This window comes from Cetorhinus maximus, chromosome 1 (genome assembly GCF_964194155.1).
Source record: "Cetorhinus maximus chromosome 1, sCetMax3.hap1.1, whole genome shotgun sequence".
NCBI classification, from domain to species: domain Eukaryota; kingdom Metazoa; phylum Chordata; class Chondrichthyes; order Lamniformes; family Cetorhinidae; genus Cetorhinus; species Cetorhinus maximus.
Genome location: NC_135879.1, coordinates 188384836 through 188404257, shown reverse-complemented (window position 1 = coordinate 188404257; position 19422 = coordinate 188384836). Strand labels below are relative to the sequence as shown.

General features: G+C 41.1%; 1 protein-coding gene across 4 annotated transcripts in view; it reads left to right on the top strand.

The window, feature by feature from the left end:
• The window catches only part of LOC144685960 (talin-1), a 255104-nt gene that overhangs the window by 208168 nt on the left and 27514 nt on the right, over positions 1 to 19422 (top strand). For all 4 annotated transcript variants that reach the window (XM_078551056.1, XM_078551029.1, XM_078551047.1 and 1 more), the window contains 11 exons: positions 1598 to 1741; positions 1859 to 2020; positions 2347 to 2487; positions 4073 to 4254; positions 6961 to 7093; positions 7995 to 8096; positions 9221 to 9391; positions 13181 to 13330; positions 13599 to 13700; positions 13782 to 13901; positions 18624 to 18770. In XM_078551056.1, coding sequence (XP_078407182.1) covers positions 1598 to 1741; positions 1859 to 2020; positions 2347 to 2487; positions 4073 to 4254; positions 6961 to 7093; positions 7995 to 8096; positions 9221 to 9391; positions 13181 to 13330; positions 13599 to 13700; positions 13782 to 13901; positions 18624 to 18770 — 1554 coding nt within the window. The remainder of the gene's footprint in view (positions 1 to 1597; positions 1742 to 1858; positions 2021 to 2346; positions 2488 to 4072; positions 4255 to 6960; positions 7094 to 7994; positions 8097 to 9220; positions 9392 to 13180; positions 13331 to 13598; positions 13701 to 13781; positions 13902 to 18623; positions 18771 to 19422) is intronic.

Here is a 19422-nt window from a genome sequence, read left to right as displayed (position 1 = left end):
TTTTAAATTGTTAACCCCTCATCTCTCACTCCACATCCAGTGGAAATAAATTAAAATACTTCTGAATTTTAAAATCTTTTAACATTTATGTTCGTTTCTCTGCTTCTAGGGAAGTAGCCCCACTATCTCAAATCTCTCGTCATAGTTTTCTATCCTGGCATGATCCTGATGAATTCATGCTGTATGTTCTCCGTAGCTTCAATATCCTGCCTACTGCGCACACTACTCCAACATTGGTTCAATTAATGTGTGTTATAAATTTAACATTTTTATTCCTGTGCATTGTAACCCAAAGCTCTTTTTATGACTTCATCCACATATACTTGCACTCGTATGGAATTAGTTGTTTGAACCTGTGGATCTTTGTTTGTCCAGACCTTTCAGTAGATTTCCTGTAAGTGTAGTCTGACATTCTTTATTTCAGCATGTAGTACCTCACAATTATTTAAGTTAAATTGCACTGTACACAATCTTTGCCTATTCCACTAATCTGTCTTCCTGATGCTCTTAAATTCTTTACCATTCTTTACGAAACCACCCACTTTTGTGCAGGCAGCAGATTTTGAGAATTGTGTTCCCTATACCAAAACCCAAATTGTCAGTATGAACCAGTGGGGGGAAAAAAGATTCAATTTAGCGCAAACAGTCTGCCTTCAACAAATCAATTTTGACTGTCCTTAATTAAGTCATGCATCTCCAAATGAATACTAGTTTTATCTTATTTTAGGATCATAGAATGGTTACAGCACTGAAGGGGGTCATTCTGCCTGTCCCATCCGTGCCAGATCGCTGCAAGTGAAACTGTTAGTCTCACTCCCCTGCCTTTTCCATGAAGTCCAGCAATTTTCTTGTACTAATGTGTAGCAATCTTAAGTTTTCTTCATACAAATAAATACAGATCATGTGGAAAGACGAGTAATAGCGTCAATCACAAATCTATTGGCAAAAGCAGTTTTGCATAAAGGATTGTCATTTCGGGTGTACTAAAGGCAGTACTCTTAGTGTTCAAATATTTCAGTTTGAAACTATCTGAATTTTAAGGTAGGAAAGCCTTTGAGTCACTTCCATATCATATTCTGAATCTTTGTGGCTGAATTCTTTGTTTTTTATAAGATGCTTTGGGCCCCTTGGATAATAGCTGTTGTCATCTGGACATCAGCTATGCATTTGCTTACTTGACGTAAGATCATTACCATATGTACTGAGTAATGAATCACAGTTGCTACAATATAAGTCAATGCATTTATGAGCAGAATAAATGGAAAACTTGTATTTCAGATAATTTAATTGAATGACTCCTAAACCAAAGGTCCTGTGCCCTGCCTTTCACTTAACCAGATTTTTAGTACGAGTGTTAGCGTGCTTCTTTGTCATGTGACACTTGCATTAAGGGTCTGAGGAAGGAAAATGTGATGAATGTTTAGTTCCACACTTGGCCAGTATGAAAAAGGGGGCCTGAAACTCAGATTGTTCCATTTTTATAACTGGAAGGTTGAAGGTAGCAAGAAACTTATAAAGGGACAAAATTGTTTTTTTTTAAATGTTCAAAAACTTCCTCATAACCTTTTTAAATGTTGCCCCCCCTGCCGCCCCCCAGGCTGCTTATCTTGTAGGAATCTCAGATCCCAACAGTCATGCTGGTCAGCAAGGACTAGTTGACCCAGCTCAGTTCGCACGAGCTAATCAAGCAATCCAGATGGCTTGTCAAAACCTGGTGGACCCAGCCTGTATTCAGTCACAGGTAAGATCAGTTCTTGCTGTTGTAGTATCAAAACATTTATCTTTACAGTAAATTTGTTTTTGAAGCTCCGTAGGTGATTGTGGGAAATGTTTGGCTCATGCCTGTTTTTCAATGTAGGTCTTGTCTGCTGCCACTATTGTTGCAAAACATACCTCTGCCTTGTGCAACGCCTGCCGCGTCGCTTCATCCAAGACGTCCAACCCTGTTGCTAAGAGACAGTTTGTTCAATCAGCCAAGGAGGTGGCGAATAGTACGGCGAACCTTGTGAAGACAATCAAGGTATCTCCCAGAAAGTTTGTGTTGAAAGATGAATATGGCTTTGGTAGCAACTTCTGTGGAGTTGAGTCAGCTAGCAACAAATGGACCACATAAAAGTCACTTCTATTTCTTAGAAAATAAAGTTGCTGCTAAGTAAGAATATGGCAGTTTTAGATGGACCCTGGGCTGCCCTCAGCCTTGCACTAAGTGAGTTTGATCCATTAGAGATTGTTATTGTTGGTGGCTTAGTCTAATCTGTACTAACTCTTGTTTTTAATACAGAATCAGTTGTGACATTTTAAGCATATCCCGGGACAATCTAAAAACCCTTATTTTTGTTAATATAGGCTCTTGATGGTGCATTCACAGACGAGAACCGTGAGAATTGCCGGGCTGCAACAGTTCCTCTAATAGAAGCAGTAGAGAATCTGACAGCTTTCGCGTCCAACCCAGAGTTTGTCAGCGTTCCAGCTCAGATTAGTCCTGAGGTACAGTATAAACCAGGCTAGCTGCATGATGTAGAAAGGGAACTGTGATTACCCTAATGGTGTAATCAAAATGGCCAGTGAACAGTTTGCTGAATTCAATTATGCATATGAAGTGTCTTCGACTGCAATTAACAATGCATAATAAATCTTCCAATCGATTCTTTAACCATTAGCCAAGAATGCTACTGATGACGGAAGAACAATAGTTTGAGATAGAATGAGAATCTAGTTGTGAACAGTGATAACTAATTCAGTGCTGTGGTGATTGTAATGAAGAATAGGAGTGCCAATCACCTGGATTTGATATTTTAGTACAGCATTAGAGAAAAGAACATTTTGAATTTTAAGGTCCTAAAAGGGCCTGACAGATTTAGACCCTGAGAGGTTGTTTTCCCTGGCTGAAAAATCTAGAACACCGAGACACAGTTTCAGGATAAGGAGCCGATCATTTAGAACAAAGTTGAGAAATTTCTTCAATATTGCTGAAAAGGGGGATGTGTTGCCAAAACTTTTCGTCTTGCACTCATCAGGGCAAATACAAGAGTGCCAAATTTCAAACGATCACAACAGTTTATAATATAGAGGAAAAGGGTGCTGATTGGTTGGCAAGTCGACTCTGCTTGAGACATTGCTGCAGAGGAAGCACCAGGGAACGATAGGCTCCCCAAGCTCTCGGGTAATTCAAAAAAGACACTAGGCTTGAACATATTCCTTTTGTTTGCTGAGAATGGGTCCCTGCGTATGAATGTGTTGCTTCTAGTAAGTGAGAATGAGCCACGTTACGAGCTCTTATATTGATTGTTAGTGTAGCTTTTAGCACAGTCAGGATTGTTCAGCAAGTGCTGCCCAGTTGTGGAATCACATCTGACAGCATACGTTTTATTTTGGGCTTTGTAAACATTCCAGGGTCATAAATCTTTGGAATTCTCTTATCTGAGGGTTGTGGATGCTCCATCGTTGAATTTATTTGAGGCTTAGATAGTCAGATTTTTGGGGTCTCAAGGAATCGAGGGATACGGAGAGCAGGAAAGTGGAGTTGAAGCCAAAGATCAGCCATGATCGTATTGAATAGTGGAACAGGTTCGATGGGCGACATGGTCTCCTGCTCCTATTTCTTACATCCTTATCAACTTATTGATACTGTTGGATTCCAGTGACTGTTTTTAAAGCACCAAGATTTGACAGCACTGAATTATGCAAACATGCACTCTCGAGGAAAGCAATATTATCCATATGTAATTGAATATTAGTCAAAAATTGGTGAATTTAGAAAAGAGCTGCGGGGAATGGGGTTGGTTGAAGCAAACTACCCTTCACTGTCTTATATGGTTTATTTAGAAACAAGGTGGTTGCATTGGTTGGTCACACATCTGAATACAAAACGCTAAACAGTGCAGTCATGCAATAATGCTGCCGTATCTTTCTTTATTGGAGTCGGTGAATAATTTTCAGTGCTTGTCCACATGAGGGCGACAAATATCTGAGATATTGACTGCTCTTTTAACAAAACTTCAGTAAAATAATATTTGAGTGGTACAATTAATTATTTCACAATGTATGCATATATTTGCACTTTTTGCGGCAGGGTCTTAAAGCCATGGAACCCATTGTTGTGGCTGCAAAGACAATGCTGGATAGTTCAACTGGTCTCATTCAGACTGCTCGCTCCCTTGCTGTGAACCCAAAAGACCCACCAAAATGGTCTGTTTTGGCTGGACACTCTCGAACTGTCTCTGATTCCATCAAGAAACTCATTACTTCAATCAGGTACTTCTTTCCATTTAACAAAGTTGTTTTGAGAGAACTTGCATTTAAAAGTAAAGCTCGCTTGTGTCACAGTTTGATTTGCTTTCGGTTTAATGTTGGCAATAATTGTATTTAAATTATCTGGAGCTCTGTTAAGTCTTTGTAATGTTGATCTGAGATTTGGATGGCTCTAAGCTTTGCTCGTGTAAATTGTTTTATAATGCTGTAATACATTCCCGGTGTGCTTTTTTTTTCACTTTTGGTTTGTTCCATCTGTTGACACTCCACTCCTATTTAAGTATCTACTCATGTCAGATGTCCTCCTTTAAAGGAGCTGTATGAGCACTTGTTAAAAGATCTTAGTTGTTTAGTGTTTTAAGACTATAATAAGCCTCTATGTTTTGGTAGACGTTTTAAATATAAATCGAAGGTGGACAGTCTGTTTATATGAAGCTTAAATTTGTATTAGTTTTTCTTAATAACTATTTTATTAACCCTATCTTTCCCAATATTACCAGGACTGCCATGAGTTACATTTTTGAACAGTAGGCTATTCCATGTTGCCATTTAATGTAACTCCACAGTCATCAAACTTCTATGAAAAATAGAGCCACTAACATTCAAAAAAATTCCAAGCTTAAGATTCTTAGTTGTCCTTTCCATTTTTGGGGCATCGCCTGAAATCAAAAACATATCTAAAAACACAGCCGCAGGCTATGGCCTGTTCTCTGCTTTAAGCTTTGGTTTAAGCTTTAGTCTTGCTCTTCCTCTGCGGTTATCACATTATTTTTGTAATTGCTGCTATTTGTTTATAAGCAGTCAGTAAATTCTGTTAGAAGGTGGAAGTTATTCTCCTGGTTGCTTGGATATGAAAATAGTGATGTATTTAGATGAATATTAATGAATTACCGACTTGTCTCATTTGCAGTTAAGGGCCTATTTTGATGTGTCGTCTTCAGATTTGTCTTGCTGCTTTTGATTGAATCTCATTCCCAGAAAAGACCTGCAATTTAAACCTGACAGTGTTGCGGTTTCAGTCCATGTTTTGTGATTACACTTAAGTTCCAGGAGCTGATAAACAAACTCACCTTTTATGCATAATCCAGTGGCATATACAGAAATGGCTGCCACCCTCCGTAAACTCCATAAAAATAAACTCTGCTGCCCATGTCCTAACTTGCACCAAGATCTGTTCCCCCATCTCTCCTGTGCTCGCTGACCTATATTGGCTCCCAGACCAGTAGAGCCTCAGTTTTAAAATTCTAATTCTTGTTGTCAAATCGCTCCGTGGCCTCTCACCTCTACCTAATAATCTCCTCCAGCCCTATAAACTGCCAAAATCTCTGATCAGTACTAATTCTGGTCTCTTGTACATCCCCGAGTCTTTTTTTAGCTCCACCATTCAGCTTCCTGGGCCCAAAGATCGATCTCCTTAAATCTCTAGGCCTCTCTACCTCTTTCACCTCCTTTAAGCTGCTTCCTAAAGCCTACCTCCTTGACCAAGCTTTTGGTTATCTGATCTAATATCTCCTTATGTGGCTCAGTGTAAAATTTATTTTACTAACACTCCTGTGAAGCTCCTTTGGTGGCTTACAATGTAAAGGGTGCTATATAAATGCAAGTTGCTGTTTCACCATCCAATCAGTTTAAGTTTTTAGAAAAATATTATGGAAAGCTTGGGAGTTTCCATCTCCCTCTTTCATTCCCACCAGGATTTAGCATTTTCAGGAATGTTTTTAGTTTCTGGGCCACAGAGCTGGCAGTTAGTTCAGCTCAGGATTTGCGACTGGGTTGGGCCAACAACATCTGTTTATCATTGACGCTCCATATTCGAGGGTAAACCGACTAATGCAAGGCAGATGAAAGCATTTAACAATCTCCCTGACGAAATGGAATACTCCATCTGAAGGCCTTGCCTTAGCAAAATATAAGCATTGAGGTTAATTTAATTAAGACCTGTGTAAATTGCAATAAGTTCTCCCAGCCCCACCCCTCATTGCAATTAAAACTCCAAGGCGTACTGTCAAGGATTGTATATTTGGTGAATACGATACATTCTTGGTAGAAGTTTAGCTATAATTTCCAGCATAACCTTCACCACTGAGTTAGGCTGAGTTACAGTTTTTTGATCTACAGGCAAGTCAAGGGCTGTGGGTGGCGCGGGAAGGTGGGGGGCAGGGGATGGGGGGGGGTCACAACCAGATCAGTCACGATCTTATTGAATGGCGGAGCAGACTCGATGGGCCAAATGACCTGCTCCTGTTCCTTTCTCTAATGATCTTATCATTGTGCAATGGCACTTTGAGAGTTAAAATCTTTCTTTAATAAGTTACAATAAAAATTTATGAATAGTCAACGGGAACTTTATTTCGCGTGTGTGAAAATTGCAGTGGTTTTGGGCACAGTGTATTTCATAAATGTTCTGCATATTTTGGTCATGTGTTTCACATCGGACCTTGTGTGATGTGCGCTCTGCAGCGTAGCACTCGAGGCTCTTGGGTTATCTTGGACTGAAAATCTTTAAAATACATATTTCAGGGTGAGCAATTCAAAAAGAATGTTCCTTCTTTTGTTAATTTTTTCCTCAAGAAAACAAGTGCAAAACATATTGTTGCGATACACGATATGTAAAGATTCCTGATTTATTACTTTACAGCTACAGAATTATTTTTGTAGTAATTCACATCACAGGATATTAACACTACATGTTTAATTTCTGGCCTTCAGAGATAAAGCTCCAGGACAGAGAGAGTGTGATGAAGCCATTGAGGTTCTCAATCGATGTAACAGGGATGTTGACCAGGCATCTTTGGCAGCAATTAGTCAGCAGTTGGCACCACGGGAAGACATCTCCCAAGAGGCGAGCGGCAAATACTTTCCTTATTCAGTGATCTTCTGTAGTTCAGTTGCGCCTGTGTCTCAACTGTTATTTTAAAATAAATCTGTATCCAAACAGTTTTTTTTGCTTACTGCGAAACATCATGTACCAATATTCAAGGACATGGTGTAGCAATGTGCAGTCTCATTGACCCATACACAGTTGAGAAGTTTGCAGTCCAAAAGAAGGCACTTGCCAGAATGCGGGAGACTTGGGTGAGCCGCACTCTATCATGTTAACAAACCTCTTAACAATTTGTTGTAGTGTGGTATTGCCAGGGGTTTAGGATTGTCCTGACCTGGTAACCAGGGTGTAGTGCATGTCTAAAGATGGGGAGGGTAAGAGACTTTGAGGATCATGAAAGTGTAAAATGGGCATACAATTTCTCAAGTGACAGTTCATATTCTGTAAATGCTGTCAGCCGTGGATCAGTGGTAGTACTCTCTTCTGTGTCAGTATGTTGTGGATTTAAGTCCCACACCAGACATTGGAGTACAAAATGCAGATTGGCACTCAAGTACAGCATTGGGAGTGTCCTGTATTGTCAGAGGTGCTATCTTTTGTCTGAAAAGTTAAACCCAAGGACCCCTGCCCACCCTCTCAGATGGATGTAAAAGATCCCATGCCACTATTTCAAAGAAGAGCAGGGGAATTCTTCCTGGTGTCTTGGCCAATATTTATCTCTTAATAACGTTATTTCAAAAAAAAATCAATCATTATCACCTTGCTATGTGCAAATTGGCTGCTATACCAATTGTGACTACATTTCAAAAGTATTTAGTTGATCCCAAGTTCTTGAACAACTACACGATCAATAAAAATGCCAAGCTAGAGCTGACATCTTGTTCTGACTGTTTTATTTTTTATTTCAATTTTCCATTAGGCATTACATGACCAAATGGCTGGAGCTGTTCAAGAGATCAGCAATCTGATTGACCCAGTGGCAACTGCAGCTCGGGCTGAGGCCTCACAATTAGGACACAAGGTAAAAAGGCAATAGGTTCCTGGCACCGCCTCTGCAACAAAACATCTTTTGATGTGCATTTCTTTTAAACTGTAAGTGAAGATGTACAAAATTAATGTTATAACTATTACATACAAAACATGGCATCCTCAGCTCTGGGGGCACAATACATAACGCACTGAGTTGCAGTACACAGAATCATAGAAAAGGATGTTTTAGCCCATTATATTTCAGTGCATTGCAACTCAGCTTCTCAGTCGCTAATACGGCGAGTCTCTGATCTCAGTCAGAGGTTTTAGGAAGGTGCATAGTAGAGCCCAGACCCTTCACTTTGAAAGCATTTCAGAAAGTTGGCACTGCTCTCATGTTCTTCCCTGTGACAAGTTCAAGGGGAAGAGGACGGAAAATCTGTAAAATCAAGAAGATTGAATTCTGAAATGTAAAGAGAGCAAGTAAAATTCTTCAGTCACAGCTAACTTTTGTATTGGTAATTTTTTTTAAAGCTTGCATTCCTGAAGACTAACGTCTGTGAGCCGGCTTCTGCTTACATAGCTAAATGTGACTCTTTAAACATGGCAGCTCATGGATCTGAGTCTGCCACCAGGATATGGAGGGTATGGAAACATTTGGGGTTGACTCAAGTGTGAGAACTCCCAGAATCCAAACTAAGAGCCCTACACATACAAGTATACTTTAACATTTTACAATTGCCTTCACGTCATTGTGAATTAAAAACTAACACACTGTAAAACACATTATTCTCACAGTAATATTTCTGTATGGCTTTGACTTCATTAGCCATAAATAACTTGAGCAATATTCTGTAGCACTATCACTATTGTCAAATAAGGGTTAAATACGATGCTTGCAGTACTGTTTACATTTCTTCAGGTTCTTTAAATGTATACTGGTAATGTGGAATGAGTTCTGTTTGATTAAATCCAGTATTCCATATTCAAAAATAATGCAGTGGTTTAGTATTTGAAACCAAAGTTTTTCAGGCATCAGTTTAAAATGATGTCCGATGTTCACTTCATGGTAGGGCTCTACTTAAGGCAGTTGTGTATTTATGCCATAGAGAAAATTGAGAAGTGAATTAGGATTTCTTCAGATTCATGGTTGGGTGTATTGTCACAAACTTACAGGTATCTCAGATGGTGAGTTACTTTGAGCCACTCACCATGGCCTCAATTGGTGCAGCATCAAAGGCAGTCAATCACCAGCAGCAGATGAATTTGTTGGATCAGACCAAGACACTGGCAGAGTCTGCACTTCAGATGCTATACACAGCTAAAGAGGCAGGCGGCAATCCAAAGGTAAACAAATATGCTCGGGAATTTGTTAAGGCTTGTGGCCATATTTGGTTTATGTTTGCAAATGCATAATTGTTTCAAGCACATGCAGTTCTTAACAGTCTAAAGAACGAGCCGGGAATTCTTTAGCAGTGATTCATATTGTCCATGTTCTTATTGAGTATGTAATATGTTGTAAAATCAGAAATTTACAGCACAGAAAGACACCATTCAGCACATTGTGTCCACGCTGTTTAACAAGCAGCCATACAGCCTAACCCCACTTTCCACCTCTTGGTCCATAGCTTTGTAGGTTACAGCACTTCAAGTGCAAATCCAGATACTTCTTAAATGCTACAAAGGTTTCTTCCTCTACCACTCTTTCAGGCAGAGTTCAAGATCCCTATCACCCTCTGGGTGAAATGATTTCCCCTCTAATCTACCTACTCTTACCCTAAATCAATGCCCCCTGGTTATGGACCCCTCAACCAAAGGGAATAGGTCCTTCCTATCCAGCCTAACTGTACCCCTCATAATTTTGTTTGCTTCAATTAGGTCTCCCCTCAGCCTCCTCTGTCCAAAAGAAAACTTCCCTATCCTATCCAGTCTTTCCTCATTTTAAATCTCCTTGTAAATCTCTTAGGTTACCTCTCTAGTGCAATCACATCTTTCCTATAGTGTAGGGAGCTGAACTGCATGCACTATTCCAGCTGCGGCCTAACTAATGTTTTATACATTTCCAGGATAACCTCCCAGATCCCATATTCTCTGCCTTGACTGAAGGCAAGTATCCGGTATGCCTCCCTGATCACCTTAACTACCTGTCCAGCTACCTTCAGGGATCGGTGGACATGCATTCTCAAGGTCCCTCTGCTTCTCTACACACCTCAATAACTGCCTATTTATTATGTATTCCCTTTCCTTGTTAGCCTTTCCCAAATGTATTACCTCACAGTTCTACGGATTGAACTCCATTTGCCATTGTTCCGCCCACCTGACTAATCCATTGATATCTACCTTCAGTCTTTATTCTTTTATGGGATGTGAACATCACTGGCAAGGCCAAAATTTATTAACATCCCTAATTGCCTTTGAGAAGGTGTTGATGAGCCATTGCCTTGAACTGCTGTAGTCCATCTAGTGTAGTTACATCACAATGCTGTTAGGGAATTCCAGGATTTTGACCCAGTAACAGTGTAGGAACAGCAATACAGTTCCAAGTCAGGATGGTGAGTGGCTTGGCGGGGAAATTGCAGGTGGTGGTATTCCCATGCATCTGCTGCCCTTGTCCTTCTAGGACTAGGTGGTAGAGGGTTTGGAAGGTATTGAAGAAGGAGCCTTAAGTGAGTTGCTGCAGTACATCTTGATATGGTGCGCGCTGCTGCCATAGTGCTTTGGTGGTGGAGGGAGTGAATGTTTAAGGTGGTGGATGGAGTGCCAGTCAAATGGGTTAATTTGTTCCCGGGTGAAGTTGAGCTTCTTACTGTTGGAGCTGCACTCATCCAAGCAAGTATAGAGTACTCCATCACACTCCTAAATTGTGCCTTGTAGATGGTGGACAGGTTTAGAGGCCTCGGGAGATGAATCACTCGTCACAGAATTCTCAACCTCTGACCTGCTGTTGTAGCTACAGAATTTATGTGGCTAGTCCAGTTAAGTTCCAGGTCAATGGTAACTCCCAGGATGTTGATGGTGAGGATTCAGCAATGTTAATGCAATTGAATGTCAAGGGGCGATGGTTAGATTCTCTCATGTTGGAGATGGCCATTGCCTGGCACTTGTGTGGCACAAATGTTACTTGCCGCTCATCAGCCAAAGGATGAATGTTGTGCATGACTTGTTATAGTTTTCTTCTTCATTATCAACCACAGCCAATTTTTGAAGCTGATGTCATACGGATTCGAAACATTAATGCTGTTTCTCTCTCCACAGATACTGCTAGACCTGCTGAGTTTTCCAGCATTTTCTGTTTTTTTACAGCCAATTTTTATATCATCTGAAGACTTCTTAATCATACCCTTGCATTCAAGTCTGAATCATTGCCATATATCACAAAACACAATGGACCTAGTACTGAGCACTGCTGAACTCAACTGAAAACAACCTTTCACTTACCATAACACCCATCGACCACTTTTACCCCCTACCTCTGTCAATTTTGGATTCAGCTTGCCACTTTGCCTTGGACCCCATCGGCTTTTACTTTTGTGACCAGGCTGTCATGTGGGCCCTTATCAAAAACTTTTCTAAATCCATATCAACTGCATAAAATGCTACCCTCTTCAACCCTCATTTTTATATCTTCAAAATATTCAAACGTTAGTCAGACACAACCTTCCCTTAATAAATCTGTGCTCGACTGTCTTCAATTAATCTGTGTCTTTCGAAATGAATGTTTATCACGTGTCTCAGAATTTTTTCCAATTATTTTCCCACCATCGAAGTTAGGCTGACTGGCCTGTCTATAATTATTCAGTCTTTCTCCCTTTTTAAACAATATTATAATATTGGCTGTTCTCCAGTCCTATAGCCTGTAACCAGAGAGCATTGAAAAATGATGGTGAGAGCCACCACTGTTTCTTCTCTTTCTTCCCTTAACAGTCTAGGATATATTTTTTTCTGGACGTGGGGATTTACCCATTTCCAAAGATGTTAAACCCCTTAGTACTTCCTCTCTCATTATGTTAATTTCCTGTAATATTCACACTCCTCCCCCCTGGCTGTAATGTCTGTATTGTCCTTCCATTTTATGAAAACAGACACAAAATATTCATTAAGAATCATGCCAATGTCCTCTGTCTTCTGAGCAGGTTACCCTTACGCCCTAGTGTTCTTTAATAGGCCTTACACTTACTTTAGCTACCCTTTTTGTTACTTACATTAAAAAAATCCTTGGGTTTTCCTTGATTTTACTTGTCAATATTTTTAATGCCCTCTCTTCATTTTCCTAATTTCCTTTCTAATTTCACCCCTATACTACTTATACTGCTCTAGGTTTTCTGCAGTGTTGAGATTTCAGTATCTGTCATACACTTCCCTTTTATTTCTTTAAGCCCCATGTCATGCAGAGGGCTCTGAATTTGTTACTCTCACCCTTTTTCTTTGAGAACCTATTTGCTCACTATCTCTTCCTTGAAAGCCTCCCACGGATTTGGCATTGATTTACCTTCAAGGAGCTGTCTCTAGTCCACTTCAGCCAAGTCGCATCTCAGCTTAGTAAAATTAGCTTTTCCCCAATTGCTTCTAAGTAAATAGACCTTTCAGAATTTAATGCACTGATTGGATGCTAACGAGCTTCATGTGTGATATATCCACATACAGATTGTTAAAAGCTTTCTTGTGTACAGGTACAGAAAGTAATCAGAGAGTCTAATGAATTGTTGGTCTTTATCTCAAGTGGGTTGTACTGAACCTTTGTCACCTCCCATCTGGAGGACTACATTCAGTTTTGAGCACTGAACCTCTTGGCCTTAGAAGAGCTAAAGCGCACATTCACCAGAATAATGCCAGCGTTTTAAAGGGTTAAATTATGAATCCAAGTTGCACAAGCTTGATTTGTCTTGAGTTTTGTAGATTGAGGGATGATCTAATCAAATCCTTAAAATTATGAAGAAATTCTATGGAGTGGATAGAGAGAAACTATTTTCTCTGGTGAGAAACCCAGAGCTTGGCCATTTGGGAGTGAAATTGGAGAGCGTATTTTAAAAGCATAACATATAGTAACTTCCACAATGGGTTTAGTTTGTGTATTTTATATGCTGATGCAGCATCAAATTTTTGACTTTCATCTTTTTGTTTCTTTTCCTCTTCTAGCAAGCAGCTCAAACACAGGATGCCTTGGATGAGTCTGTCCAGATGATGAAGGAAGCAGTGGAGGACCTGTCAGGAACACTCGGTGATGCAGCTAGTGCTGCAGGTGTTGTGAGTGGAATGGTCGACTCCATCAACCAAGCCATAAACAAGGTGAGATCATATCATGTTGGAGATGTTAACACAGTGTCTGGTAACAGGTTCTTACACAGTGTAGTTTGGATCTTCAATATCTGTGAAGACTGTTAAAGCCTATAAATTGTTAACCACAGCTATCAGTTTTACTTTTGGAAAAGCATATTGGTAATTGTGTAGTGTTTCAAAATAATATAGTGTTGAGGGTTATAGGGTCTCAATCCATAACTGCTTTCTGTTTTCATTGGTGTCTGCAGGATCTTATGTATTTTTGCTTTAAACATAGATTGATGAAAGTGCTTCAGGTGAACCCGAGGGTTCATTTGTTGACTACCAGACCACCATGGTGAAGACTGCCAAAGCTATTGCTGTAACAGTTCAAGAAATGGTGGGTGCAATTCATTTAGTTTTGACTTCATGCTCGGTCTAAACTTGAATTGCTGTTTCTCATTTGAGATTCTATTCATAGGTTACTAAATCAACCACCAATCCAGATGAGCTGGGGACTTTGGCCAATCAGCTTACCAGTGACTATGGACATCTGGCACAAGAAGCCAAACCTGCAGCCATAACTGCTGAAAATGAAGAGGTAACTTATAGTGCAGTGTTACCTGTCAAAACATAGTGTATACCTGATACAATCATCTCTCCTTTTTCTATAGAAGAACTCGAAACGTTAACTCAGTTTTTCTCTCCACAGATGCTGTTAGACCTGCTGAGTTTTTGCAGCATTTTCTGTTTTTGTTTCAGATTTCCAGCATCTGCAGTATTTTGTTTCGATCTGTTCAATACTCCCATGGTGCAACTTTTGCACAGCATGACCCCATTCCATTCTACCTCTTCCCTTTGCACCCCGAATACACTGACCAACCAGTCATGCAATCTCATGGGAAAGAATAAAACTAGATCAGTTTAGGAAACTAAACTCCAGGAAATTCCTCTTTAATTTCCAAAGACAATCAAAGTAGTTCTTGCAGACAACAGCCCCTCCCCACCACTAAAACCCTCTTTCCTCCTATAGGTTGCTATGGCAGCCATGCTCTACTCCCCTTTGAATATTTCAAGCAGATTCTCAGTCGCAGTACAAGCCAGCAACTTGTCTCCTTGGTCTGACAGCTCGGTGTTAAATCTTCTGGTTCACATAAGTTTGAAATAATCAGTTCAAGGTTTTAAACTTCTAGATTCAAAATGCTGAAGCTTCTTTTTACAGTTCTTCATGTGGCTGGTGGGCTGACACGTTGTTGCTGGGCGCCTGACTGCAGTGCAGCAGTTAACGTAGCACCCTGGACAATTAGTTCCTATAGCTCTTTGTGAATAATAAAAATATAACACTCTGTGATTGTACATGTTCTTGATTTAAGATGTAAATTATTTGGGGTATTAACATTCTTTGTGCCTTTTTGTTGGTGTACAGTTTGTTCTTTGAACAGAGTGCATAATATAATTTGAATAACACTTGATGGTAGTTCTCATAACATTCAGCCTGGTATTGTTTTAAATGACCAGAGGTCTGTGCAAAATACATAGTTTTTTTTGTATCATAACAGAAAATGATTGATATACAAGTTGGAATCAATATTATGGGAAAGCTGCATGTGCTATCGTTGGCTATTGTCACATTGTTTTTAGGCTGGATGTTTCCTCCCTCCAAATAATGTAACTTGGCTCGTGAAGACTGAGTCACACGGCCAATTTTGAAATGGTTTGGCCACTTGTTTGGCTGGATTTTAAGCTGTTGAAGCAGTGGGCGCAAGTTTGGGGGAGGGGGTTTGTGGGGGATTCCAGGAGGTGCGTGGGAAACTCGGGAGTAAGTGCAGCATATCAGTCTGTGAGTTTTTAACCCAATCACTGCATTGCCATGTAGTTTCCAGTATTTAAAGGGAACATGAAATTTGATGGATTCCTGAATTGGGAGCAGAGGACACAATGAGTTGATTAAAATGGGGTGCACACGTTCAAAGGCTGAGCCAAGTTTTAGTGATTCCTCCCTGATGTGATGCCAGGAGCTATAAGGGCCCACAGGGAGTTGCTATTCCCGACAGCAGGAGAGCCAAGCCTGCCAATGAAATCAAGGAGGTGTGGCTGGAGGTTTCCCATGATGTCAGCAGGAGTATGGCACCATGCTGAAAGCAGTTTAATGACCTAAACAGAACAGGAAAGGTGAGTACAGTGACACATTCAACTACACCCTGATGTGTGTATCACACCAAACCCCCTTGTTCTAACTTCCCAAGTCTTCCTATGTCACCACTCCTCATGCCAACTTACCTTGCAGGTGCATCCATCCCTCTGTGTCTGTGCAGTTTCTCTCATCCCCATTTAACCATCCGCCACTGACACTTCTCTGTACGCAATGTCATGTCACTCCCTCATAGCTACCTCAGCAAATGCCTTTCATCCATCTGTTCAACACATGCCATTACTCGCACTCATAGACATCTTTTTCACTCTTTGCAGGAGAGGAAAGCACTGAACAGCGAGAGGCAGTACACTGGCAGTATGCTCTCCAGCCACGTTGCAACTGACAGCTGCAGAGAAGTTGTTGCTGGACATCAATGGAGTCTCAGCATGCTTGGCAGTCGGAGTTGGAAAGATCGGAGCCTTCCAACTACCTGGTGACAGCATTAAATATCAGACAACAACATGACATACAACACGCACTCATGTTGACAAGATGTCAGCAGCAATGATCACAAAACAAGCTTGTCCAACCTTTTTGTGTGAAAGGTCACATTTCAATTTTTTTCTCCTTTTAAGGGGGCCAGTGAGCAAATTTCAGGAAGATAAGGTTTGACACAAAATTAAACATGAATCTTCAAAAAAAAAATTGAATTATGAAAAAAGAAACAACTTGCTGAGCAAAAAAAAAGCCAAAGCAATAAATTGATAATTCTTAAAAATTGGTAATTAATAAAGGTGACCTTTAGAGCGAGTGGGTGTGAGTATGTGTTGGTGTGTGGGGGTGAGGATCAGAGACCCCTGAGACTGAGAGAGCCAGACAGTTGTCCACACCCCCTCCCTCGCACGCCCCCTCCCTCGCACGCGCCCACTCGCCAGCTTCTCCAAAAGCCTCTCTTTAACCCCAGCAGACTCGCTGACGCCGCTGGTGTTCAGGCCACAGGCTGAATGGAGCACAGAGTTTTCGTTGTCTCCAATCAGAGACAGTTTCTCTCCCGCCTTTGCTGATGGGCTCACTGGCAGCAAATGTGGGTGAGAAGTGGCCTGTGATTAAAGGAGCAGCTTCTTGCAGAATCTTTAACTTTACTTAGCTGTATTTTGAACAGTGGCTTTAGCCTATGTGCAAGGGTTGGACCTAACGCATTCATACCTTGACAGTGCTAATTCATGTTTTTAATCTGCCACAGGGTCCCGCAGGAAGTGGTGCAGAAGAACAATGATAACTCCTCAGAGGAGGTCACTCCTTTTGAGGATGCACCATCACAGGGCTCATGCAGGCCATGCACTAGCTCAGATACTTGCACCTCAGTGGGACCGGTAAGGAAAATAGCTGGGTTTTGTTTGACTCACGTCACAAGTGAGTGAAAGCTGATGGTGGATATGAGGATAACAGTGGGAAGTCTGTGTCAGAGACCACAGGACATTCCAATCTCTGCTCAGCTGGATGCAGATGCTGACCAGTGGAGCTGTCTATGAAGAGGATGCTCTGTAGAACGTGCAATGTGCTGGCAGGCTTTTCAGGCACACTGCACACTTATACAGAGAGCCAAGCTCCAAACCACTCACCATCCTGATTTGGAACTATATCACCATCCTTCACTGTCGCTGGGTCAAAATCCTGGAACTCCCTTCCTAACAGCATTGTGGGTGTACCTACACCACATGGACTGCAGTGGTTCAAGAAGGCGGCTCACCACCACCTTCTCGAGGGCAGTTGGGGAGAGGCAATAAATGCTGGCCCAGCCAGTGATGCCCACATCTCTTGAATGAATTTTTAAAAATAAAATGGAAGAGTCCATCTTAATCATGAGTGACATGATGTCACAGACACTTGTGATAAACTGTTCATCCAGGGAAAGAGTGGCCACTTGAATGGAGTATCAAACGCAGTGATTAAAGAAGTGCAAGCAGACCCTCACAAATTTCTTGGGTGCAATGAATGCCACCTACCTCTCTCCTCGCAGCCTCCTGCCAATGCTGTTCTTGCACCTGCTGGTGCTGCTGCCGGTGATGGTCATCTTGTTCTCATCTGAAGTTCAAAGTAAAAGAGCATAAAAGGTGGCACCAATGCTATTCTGATAGGCCAGAGCTTCATAGTGGAGATAAGAAGTGCAAGCCTCCAAAGTTGTGAAATTAACCTCTCCGCAGAAGTACTGTGAGTAAAGTCTTTCAGGCTATCGGGTAAGAAAGCAGCTGTGAGGTTTCAATACTTACTGTCATGTCTTCAGCCTCTTAATTCCTGCTGTTTTATTGCATTGCTTTCATTGATGAGTTTGAGAAAGCAACCACAATTAAATTCCAAGAGCCATGTTAATATCACCATACTTGAGCGATTGAAATTGACAACACGGCCCTCACTGCAGTGCAATGTGGAAATCCCACTTGATTGGCATCACATCCACAAACATTCACTCCCCCCACCACCGACGCACAGTGGCAGCAGTGTGTACCATCTACAAGATGCACTGCAGAAACTCACCAAGGCCCCTTCAAAACCTGTGACCTCTGCCATCTAGAAGGACAAGGGCAGCAGACACATGGGAACACCACCACCTGCAAGTTCCCCTCCATGTCGCTCACCACCCTGGCTTGGAATTATATCGTCGTTCCTTCACTGTTGCAGGGTCAAAATCCTGGAACTCCCCCTGCTCCTAACAGCAAAGTGGGTGTATCTACACCACATAGACTGCAGCTGTTCAAGATGGTGGCTCACCACCACCACCTTCTCAAGGGCAGTTAGGGATAGGCAACAAAAATGCTGGCCTAGCCAATGATGCCCACATCCTGTGAAAGAATAATTAAAACGCAATATCAGCGGATTGAGCTTGGCTTCTCGATGCACATCAATTTTCTTGCTTTTAACCCCTACCTGCTCTCGAACCCATGGGTACTTGCAAATTAAAATTCATCGCAAAGCTGATATGAGTTTTAAACTTGGTGAGCAAACCATTTCAATATTTGTAAAATCTCAACAGAGAGCACTGGGTCTGACCAATGTTTGAAAAATGATTTGCGCAAGTTTTGTGGACTTTAGAGCTGTTGCATTGTGATTAACGAAAAAAACCTTCTGATCTGATTATGCGGTACCCCCTTAGAGTCTTTTCTTAGAATCTGTTTATGAATCAATTTCTAGATTGGCAACCATATCAAGAATCGTGTGCAGGAACTGGGTCACAATTGTGCCTCATTGGTTCTCAAAGCTGGTTCTCTCCAGTGCAGCCCCAGCGATGCCTTTACAAAGAAAGAACTCATTGAATGTGCCCGCAAAGTCTCCGAGAAGGTAATGAATTATTGTAAAGAACGTTTTAGAAATGGAACTTCATCTGCATTCAGCTACTGTAATTTAATGCTTTTTTGGCACAGAGAATTGCTACTCGTTGACTAGCTTGCACATAGTCTAGTTAAGCGTGAATCTGGGTGATTTACAATGTTCAGAGGTCCTTGATTTCTTAGTCCTAAACCCGACCCCTACTGTATTCAAAGGCTGACCAAGTTCACATTAGGCAAGGTGACATTCAATTGGAATTGATTTCTAGGCTGCCTTATAGCACAGGAGGCAAAGCATACAGAATATGGAGTATGAAGAAAAGCTTTGTAGAATCAGAAAATTTTTACAATACATAATTAACATACACATTCTAGCCTGCTCTGAAATGAGCTCTCCTTGACAGGAGAGAGGCTGTCCTCTCAAAGCCTGCTGATGCTGAACTGCTGTTTGTTGTCCTGATTTTTAAAACTATTTTTCAAAGACAATTCAAAATTAAAAGAGTTGTTTAACACCAAGCTACACGATGTCTTCCTGAGTGGCCATATACTGCTTCGGAAATGGTCATTGTTTGGAATTTTTTCAAAAGAATCTAGCCATCATCTATTTTAAATACCTTATGTCTGCATATGTATTCACCAATCAACGAGGGGCTGGCTTCAAAAGT